General features: G+C 45.5%; 1 protein-coding gene across 1 annotated transcript; it reads right to left on the reverse strand.

Moving 5' to 3' along the window:
- Positions 1-500: 500 nt before the first annotated feature.
- On the reverse strand, positions 501-3,257 carry LOC147429184 (uncharacterized). Its single transcript, XM_086495418.1, has 2 exons — positions 3,127-3,257; positions 501-2,971 (listed from the first exon to the last, which is right to left on the reverse strand). The coding sequence occupies exon 2, from the start codon at positions 2,942-2,944 to the stop codon at positions 1,046-1,048; it is 1,899 nt and encodes a 632-aa protein (XP_086351544.1). The 5' UTR covers positions 2,945-2,971; positions 3,127-3,257; the 3' UTR covers positions 501-1,045.
- Between the last annotated feature and the right edge of the window lie 6,230 nt (positions 3,258-9,487).

Here is a 9,487-nt window from a genome sequence, read left to right on the forward strand (position 1 = left end):
TAAGTATCGATTGGAATGACATGTCAATGGATTACAAAGCCCTCGCTCTTTTGCATATCTGGGATATGTGGCTCAAAATAAGAGTGCCAGAGAGGGCATGATAGCTTACTTGTCTATGCGTGGGTGCTTTGGGGGTGTTCACATGCCCGCACTACATCGTGAGCTTCCCTACCTCTGTATGTACGCAGTGGAAACGGCTGGTACTTAATTAGAGGGAAGTGTTGCAGTTAAAAACACATTATAAAACAATTGACCCCCCCTTGAACAAAGAACACTTAGGCCTTTGGCAAGCCAACACAAATCCCTCTCCCACACAAGGAGGACTTCAAAAAATCCCTCTTGAGCACTTAATTCCTCAACCACCAGTATGTCCGACGAAATTAATCACAAATAGTCTCATAAGGGCCCAGCCTCTCTCTCTCTCTCTCTCTCTCTCTCTCTCTCACACACACACACACACACACACACACACACACACACACTCTTGTAACAGTCCAAAAGACTTCAAACCCCTAGGTTGCCATTGCAAAAGAACAAATGAATGCATATACAAGATGTACTTGACAAGGTCATCAGTTACTCCTCTCAAAATACTGAACCAGGCAGCATAACAAAGGCACTTTGTTTAACATCTCCTGCGGCAAGTATTTGCTTTCTTTCTTTCTCATCAATGGCCGACATCTGCAGTATTGAACTCAATTGAGGATGCTGGCGAAAGCCCACTACTCGCACAAAATCATCTGCTTTCTTTCTCTTAGATGACCCGAGCTCTTGCGAAAACCGATGTCTGTTGTATTTAACTGATCTGAGAATGCTGAACAAGCCCAATATATGCACAGAAGACCATTCTAACTTACCATGCCACGACTATAAGAATCACCTACTTGCTGCTACAGTAGACCTTATTCAGAGATTTGGCAACCTTAGCGACAAAATCAATGCCTTGCATACTATTCTGTTTGACGTCTCTCTTACTCCACCTCCTTCACAGCAAACAACAAAGATGACGATATTATGCAATAAATGTGACATCGAACCCTACAAATCAAAAGGCAGATGAATTCATCTGGCCTGCATCCACTCTCATTCTCATATACTGCCTTGATATGACAGAATCTGCATCTAGCTCATCCGGCACGGACGAGCTCTCTTTCATTAAGGCTAACAATGCAAGAGCTTTTTCCCTTGCACGAATGGTCCCATTCTCCACCAACACCGACAATAACTCTTGTGCCCCTGCGTTCTGTGCTACAGACCTAAATCTTAAGTTGTTCGTCGCAAGAAGGACGAGAACTGCTGCAGCCTGCTCAGGAATCGGAGCTGCGCTTCTGCCTCCTTGGATAGCCAGTAGCTTCACTAGGACCGGGATCGCATTTACCTGTAGGAGCGCTGCTCTCCCTTCTGGAATGGATGCAACATTTGAGAGAATGACGAGCGCTCGACTCGCCAAATCAGGTCTCTCTCTCGACTGCGCAAGATTGAAAAGGATTGGAACTGCCCCCACCTTGACTAACTTGCTTTTATTCGCCTGTAGCAGAGAAAGATGGTAAAGTGCCATAGCTGCATCTTGTCGAGCCCCATTTGGCCCTGTGTGGAGAATTTGTACAAGGGGAGGGACTACATTCAAAATGCCCATTGGGTGCTTGTTCTCATCAGCAATCGCTAGACTGAATGCTGCCCCAGCAGCATGCTCTTGAGCCTCATGACACCCATTGGAAAGTACTTCCACAAGGAAACGAACAGCTCCCGCACGCACAATCTTGACCTTGTTTGGTTTCTCTATAGACAAGTTAACAAGCGATGCGACTGCATCCACCTGCACGCTTGGTTTCTTTGATCTCAAGAGAGGAAGAAAAGATTCAATAATATCTGGGCGACACAATGAAGTGCGGTTTTCTTGCGCTCGGGACAGCCGCCGAAGCTCAGCAATCGCCTCTTCCTGTTCCTCTTCTTCCTTAGCTCTCAGCCTTTGAACAAGGGTATCTACCATAGATGGTGGGGATGCGAAAGATTGTGTTGACTCGGGGGAAGAATATGCAGAGGGCCTGGTTAGCAGATGGGGAGGAAGCTCGTCAGAGCCAAACGGAGTCTCACGGAAAGCCCTGCCTGCTGTGGGCCGCAAGTTTCTCATAGGGTCCGTGACAGAGTAACCGCCACCTGATGCTCCTTTAGAATGCTCTCTGAACTGATCAAAACCTTGCTCTAGATTGGCAGCTACTCTTGCATAGTTTGCCTGATGATATGCATTTGCTGGTCTCATGCGAGAAGGGCCCTTTGCAAAGGGCCCTCTTTTCACATCTATATCTTCCATTGTTGTATTCAAAGGAGGCAAGCTTGAAGAGCTCTTCAGGTGTATACCTTTCCTTTGAGGTGCATTTGCAGGGGCTTCTGCACGTTTATATGGTGGACAGGAGCTCCCGCCATATGAGCTCGGACTCCCATCATCAATACTTAAGCTTTCCATACCATCATACAGATCATCTTCCTGCCCTCCCTCCTCACTTTCCTCTTCATTCTGAAAATACTCCACGCGGATAGGTCCGCTCTGCACATCTGTCTCCTCATAATACACAGATGCATCTTCTGGTTCTGGCTCAGGATGCATTGCCTCTTGACCCCGGGAATTTGACTGATGGCGTTCCTGAATGAGGCGTCGAGCAAGAGCATACGCATAGTCAGGAGAAGGAGGTGAAGGAAGAGAGCGCAAACCTTTCGATTTCCCCATGTTTGTGATGGCAGCCTTGAGGCTCTCATTGGGGATGATGACGCCGCGCATGAGGGGAGTACCTTTCTCCACACAAAAACTCTCACCCAGCTCCATCCAAGCTTCGATACATCGGCGCTCGTAGGTTTGGCCAGAGCTGACGATTACAGGATCCGCCATCACTGACCGAGAGATGGGGCATATGTATTCTGAAGGCCAATTTGAAGGATACACCTCCATAACCCTGTCAAGCTTTCAGATCCTGTACTGTAGCAATGCAAAACGAGGGTTTCATACACAGGGCTAGGGTTTTGAAGCTCCCATAGCCAATTCTTCAGAAAGAGCTTCAAACTCTAGTACAATTTCTACGTTTTGAATGCAGAAACTCTAGAATTTCTGCATGCTAGGGTTTCGATTCCTACCAGAGATGTTGCATGCAGAAAGGAGCGACGCAGGCTTTCCATAGAGGCTAATAATTGACTCGTTCGCCATCCTCTGTATATTTGCGTGTGTGCGGTGTGTGTTCCCACGAAGAGCGAAAAGGTTGCAGACTACAGTGGCATTCTGGTTGACCAGAAAAGTCAAACCCTCAATAACCTCACGTTTTTAGTCCAGTCAAGCTCATAAACTTAAACATGCACAATGTGGGACAGTGGGAGTGTCATGTGGTGAGTGGGATGCCCCTAGGGTTACAGGACTTGCAAGACGAGCAGCTTATCCTCTGTAAATTCTATCATCCTTCTCGACAATTTTGGTGAGAAGCCACGATTTCCCCCCAATTGTGGTTCAACTACCTCCTACTTTTTTGGATGCTCTCTAAGTTTTGCCTAATTTCACAATTTTAATAGCACTTGCAACGCAAACTGATGTCCTGTAAGCCCTGCAAATGGATTGGCATGACATCTCCTCTTGGAAAATTTGAGGCGCTATATCCCCTAGAGGTGCTAGGCGGGACATGGCTCTAATTTACACCTCCTTTTTGGACGGAATCTATGGTCTCAGATCATTGTTGGTCGTGGCCATTGGATCCATTTGCAAGAAAAACTAGGATCCGAGTGAGGACCTTACAACCTCCTCTTCCTAAAACAAATGTCTTATCACTACACTTAAGCAAGCATCTTTTTTTTATAGCCGTTAGAAGGTTTGCTTCGACTGGTTTTACAGGATTGCGCCCACTCACACACACCTACATGTGTCAAGGGTTGAACCATAGTGGGTACGCTTAGAGCCCCTCACCTTTACCACTAGGCCAACTCCCCTTAACCTTAAGCACGCATGAGGAAGATAGTAGCATTATATTGCATAATTTTGGCCCGCTGCAATCCTAGTTCACATCGAGCTCACTTCGAGTTTACAATGAGTTCACATTTAGTTCACACCACCATAATATAGTGCACATAGCATGCATAGTTCACATCTAGTTCACATGCAAGTTCGCAACGAGTTCATATTTGTTCGAGTTTACACTTAGTTTACATCAAGTTCACATTTGGGATCAATAGTTGTGATCTTCATCAACAAGTGACACCGATTTTCAACCAGTTTACATCAAGTTCACATTTGGGATCAACGGTTGTGATCTTCATCAACAAGTGACACCAATTTTCAATCATAGACTTTCTCTAAAATTGAAGTGTCAATTAGTAATGAGGGTGAGATGCCTCGAAACTTGGAAGCCAGAGATAAAGAAACACATGTCATTGCACTGTAAGGTCCTCCTCTTAACCCTTACTCTTGACGACATATCTAAGATGTCGACCTTTTGAATACGATCAAGTAAATTTGGGCTATAGTCAAGCACCCTATCTACCCATGAGACAGTTTCAATTTTCACCATGGGAACGTGGATATAACCAATGCAAAGCTACCCACAAGATACTTTTGGTTTTCACCATGGGAACATGGATATAACCAATGCAAAGCTACCCACAAGACACTTTCGATTTTCATCATGGGAACGTGGATATAATCCATTGGGCGGCCGTTCAATATGAAATTTTCCAAGAGGATATGGCGACACAGCGCGCACAAGCCGCACAAGCCGAGAGAAGACGAGGTCCCGCTCGCTACCGTGGTCGGATGATGGCGCTGTTGTGTCAAGATAGCCTTGAAATGTAAGGCACAGCTGTCAAGCCGGGCCTCTGCCGATTTTCCCGGCCTCTACCGATTTTGAGCAGGTCGAGGTTCCGACCTCCTCCTCGCAAGAAGTGTTGCCCACGCAGCGGTCGCAGCGGCTTCCCCTGTGTAGAGTGTCTTTGCGCCTCATGCAACATGCAAAGCCAGTGGTTGCCCTCTGCCCCCCAAAAATAGAACCATGCTCTGATACTAGTGAAAGGATCTGGGAACTGCCGTGCCTAAATCCATCCACCCAACCTCCCTTTTATAGCCTCGTGGCCCTAGGATCCCTTCTCCACTGGGACCGGCGCCCTTGGCCACGTCCTTGACCTCCAGGGTGGCCCTTGGCCTGACAAAACTGTTGGATAAAGACCAAGACTTTGTCCGTAGCACCAAAGGTGCCATCGTAGGTAAGGAAAGAGATGCTCTTCCCACCCTCTTTGAACTTTTTGAGCTTGGACGACCTCTTCCACGTGGCATAGGATTTCCTACGGCCTCTTTTTTTTTATGGTTCAAAGGTTGCACCATCACTTTCTTCAGAAGGTGAAGAATTTGAGGAAGATGGAGAAGAGGGTGACCTCTTTCTCGCCTTTTCTTGCCTTGAACTTCTTTGTCTTCACCATCACTTTCATAAGCAGAAGAGGATGAAGAAGATGGAGAAGAGGGTGTCCTATTTCTCGCCTTTTTCTTCTCTTGCGTTTTGTCATCCCTCTTTGAAGTATGGAGTAGAGAAGTATGAAATGGTTTTCTCTATTTTGGAGGTGATGGAGAGCGTTTAGCGTGTCGTCTTCATGGAGCCATCTCCGCCGAGGTGGCAGGAGACTCACTTCTTTCTCGTTCCTTTGGTGGGGGCTCTTGAATTCTCCTTTGAGAAGGAGATGTGTCATCAAGGAGAAATTTTTTGAGCCCTTCATATGGATCCTCTTCTTCTTCCCGAATTGGAGAGAGACCTCTTTTGGAAGTCTTGCAAGGAGGCTTCCTAGGTGCTCTCTCCTGATGGTGGAGAGCTTGGAGAATCCCATGAGCACGAAGCTGCCGTTGCACTTCACTTTGGAGGGATGGATTGCCCATGGCTTGTTGAAGCCTAGAAACAAGATAGTTAACAAGCATTGGGGCATCATTAGTAGCCTGCTCATTAGCAAAATCAAAGTTATCAACATTAATTTCACTCTTTTTACTATGGTCACCCATTCTAACAACTTTTAGGTGTAAACTTTTTACGTGTACTTTGGCACTTCAAGCCCTAGTTGCTACTCCTCTTTACCTCTTTAGAAAAAGCACTCAAGCTACTGTACCCGTGGCTCGAATACCATTAATTGCAAGGAATAGAAGAGAGGGTCGTTCAACACCAAAACAACACCGGCTCTTGTCAAGCTTCTAATAACTCAATAGTGGTTAAGCCGTAGGCAAGCCCCATAGGACTCCACTATTAAGACCATAGCTCTCGACGGTGATTTCCCGTTAACTGCACAAAGGCAGGCGCACTACAAGGCTGAGAAATCCCTATTCTACTTACTCACATGCAATTAATAATACCAACCATTTATAGCTAGCTTGAGGACCTCCCTTCTTGAGCAAGAAAAGAGAAACCTTGTGCTCTGATACAATGTAACATTTAATGGCCTAGTAACTTGTGTGTAGCGGAAAATAGCATGAACATAGTGAGCATTTCATTAGAGTAGATTCCTAATGAGAATAACAAGAGTGCTTGGGTGGAGAGAGCAACAAAAAGTATAACACCTAGTTAGATAGCATGAACAATACTTCAAAAGAGAGAGAAATTAAGAATTTGACAACAGTTGAGGACTGGATTTGGATGGAGTCGGTCCCCCCTCCAAAAGGCTTTGTATTATGGTTTCTCCCATCAAGAGAGACAGTTTACAATACAATCCTTTGTGTTACTTCAATACTAGCTAGTGCAATGAAGATGGAAACTTCAAGCACTAAGCAAAACCCTGATCAAACACAACATCAATTCCCTCACGGTCTCAGACCCAAGACCTCACACACCTTCGAAGATGGTGAGAGCTAGCAGGGTATGAGAGTAGATTGAGAGGAAGAAGGAGTAGTTTTACGAGAAAGATTTACATCTCCTCACATAATCGCTCATATTAGCATAGCTTAGCTTAGTAATTAGCATGGTAGAGGAGATGAGCATGCATTGAAACTTGGCTCTTGGTTGGATTTGCATCACAAAGCCAAGAGTTGTTGGTGTAGACCTCCCTTCTCACAAGCTTGGAGTAGGTGGTAAGCTTTCCATTAAAACTTGAGAAGAAGAGAGTGAGTCTTCTTGCTTCACACATTGATTGTGTGTGTGTGTGTGTGTGTGTAAGTGAATAATGCCTTTGAAAAATCAGTCCCCCCCCCTCTCTCTCTCTCTCTCTTGATCGACCCCTCTTGCTATTTGCTCATCCTCACACCTCATTGGACCTCCCCAGGCCTAGCCAATGGAAATTAAGCAGCATAAGTGATAGTCTTTTGACATGTGTCCCCCTTTTCCCTTTTTGAGAGCTTTAGGTAATTAATTAATTCAACTAAACTCTCATTGGACCCCTTTTCCTCCTGGCCAATAGAAATCAGGCAAGCCATTGGGCTGCTGAATGCTCATTGGACCCCTTGGGAGACTGTCCAATAGTTTTCTAGAGATCTTAAATCTTATTGGTTCTTCTATTAAGTGTTTTTAAATTAATTAAACTAGATTTACTCTAGCCTAATTCTCATTGGTCCACCTCCAAGGCCATCCAATAGGAATTGAGTACACCTTGAGAATAAATTTCTCATGCACGCATGAGTTAATGTTGCACGCGTTGGCGAGCCTCTGTTGCAGTCGACGGTCGACCTGAGATGTCGCAAGCCGCTATCATTGCATTCCAAGGTACAATGACCTCTCAAAGGCGGCGCTCGTTATTTTGCAGCCCTTGCCCCTGGCTACTCTGCTGCATGGCCGTCAAGCCTCAAGGCTCAAACCTTCAGTGAGTCGCACTCGTGCGCCGCCCTCCCTTCTTCTCTCTCTCTCTCTCTCTCTCTCTCACACACACACACACACACACACACACACACACACACACACATACACACACACACACACACACACACACACACACCTGGAGATTGGTATTGCTGCTCCATCAAACTCAATAAATTCGGAGCCCTCAAGCTCCTGAATTTGCAGCGTTGGCTGGTCCTCAAACTCGTGCGATTGCATCGGAGGCTGGAACATTGGGCAGCAACAGTGGCCAGTGGGGGTTGGAACAGTGGGCAGACCGAGTGCCGAAACCAGCCGGACACAAGAGGAGCTGCCACATGGAGAGGGGGGGGACCGGAATCCCTCCCCATTTTATTATAGTATAGATATCCTTTCTTCCTTTTCAAAGCTTCTTCAATAAGCTACTTTCCAACAATGGCTTATGCAACAAGCTACTTTCAAATAAGTGGCTTATGCAACAAGCTACTTTTTCAACAAGTTACTTTTTCCACCTTATTCTTATTCTTTCTTTGTTTTCTTATGCAATTTTATTTCTTGAGATAAAACTAATATCCCATGCATTGGTATTTTGGGTCTTGAAGGCAAGCAAGGGTGTGTGCCCACCCCGGCACACCCCTTGTCCATAGCCTTGTTGTGGAACTCGGCTTGTAGCCTACATACGAGCACATATACTTGAGCATCTCCAAACCTGATTGCATGAGCGAAGATGCCCTCACAGATTCTGCTAAAATTTTTGGCATGGCCACGTTGCTAATTTGGCAACTTGAAGACGCGCATCAATGCGAAGTCCTTGGGGTTTTGTAGCCTCGGCAGACCGGATTTCCAGGTTTTGAGTCGCAGATACAAGAGATGTTAAAGACTTCAGAACGGTGTGGTTCACAAAAACAAGGATCTAAGCTCGGCCTTGTTGACTTGAGCAACGATCGCGAGTGCAACATTGTGAAGGTTTTGCGGTACCTGACGATATGCAAGAGATCTATCAGCTATATAATGTTCTCGCGACTACCCTCAACAAGGCCGGTTGGGTGGAAATTCTAAAGTTTACATGGGTAAAAAATTACAAGTTGAACAAAAGTTACTAGAGGAGTCTCAATGAGCAGTTCTTGTCTTGTGAAGCCCACCATGAGTATGGCCATGCCGAGATTGGCCTTGCATGGAATTTCTAAAAATACTCGTCATGGCCATGCGGCTAGCAAGGTAAGTCGGCACAAGTCAGTAATGAGGTATGCATTTGTTTTTGAAGTTGTTTGGTGTTAGCAGCTGGACACACCCTACGGAGAAAGATTGCTCGGTGGAATATTATTTTTTGTAATTATTCTTTAATTGAAAAAACCCGACATTTCACCTTTGTAAATAGTGGGTCTTGCAGAAGCTTCCAGATTGTATCCCATTTTTGAATCCCATTTTTGACATTTAGATTGAGTAGATGGTTAAATTGGAACATTAGGGTTTGAGATTGTAAGGTATTTATACCACTTTTGACCTTAATGAAAAAAAACCTTTGTCATTTTTAAAAAGTATTGTCTATGTGAGTGAGCGTATTGTGTACGAGAGAGAGTGAGAGCTTCACCTTGACGCTACGAGTGCACCGATGGTCGGAATCGAGTGCGGAAAAGTGCAGTGTGTTGCCCCCGACTAGAGCTATGCGCCAATACCTACATTGCGGGTGTACAGTCTGGTTT

This window comes from Adiantum capillus-veneris, chromosome 22, assembly GCF_014529385.1.
Source record: "Adiantum capillus-veneris isolate H3 chromosome 22, ASM1452938v2, whole genome shotgun sequence".
Classification (NCBI taxonomy): domain Eukaryota; kingdom Viridiplantae; phylum Streptophyta; class Polypodiopsida; order Polypodiales; family Pteridaceae; genus Adiantum; species Adiantum capillus-veneris.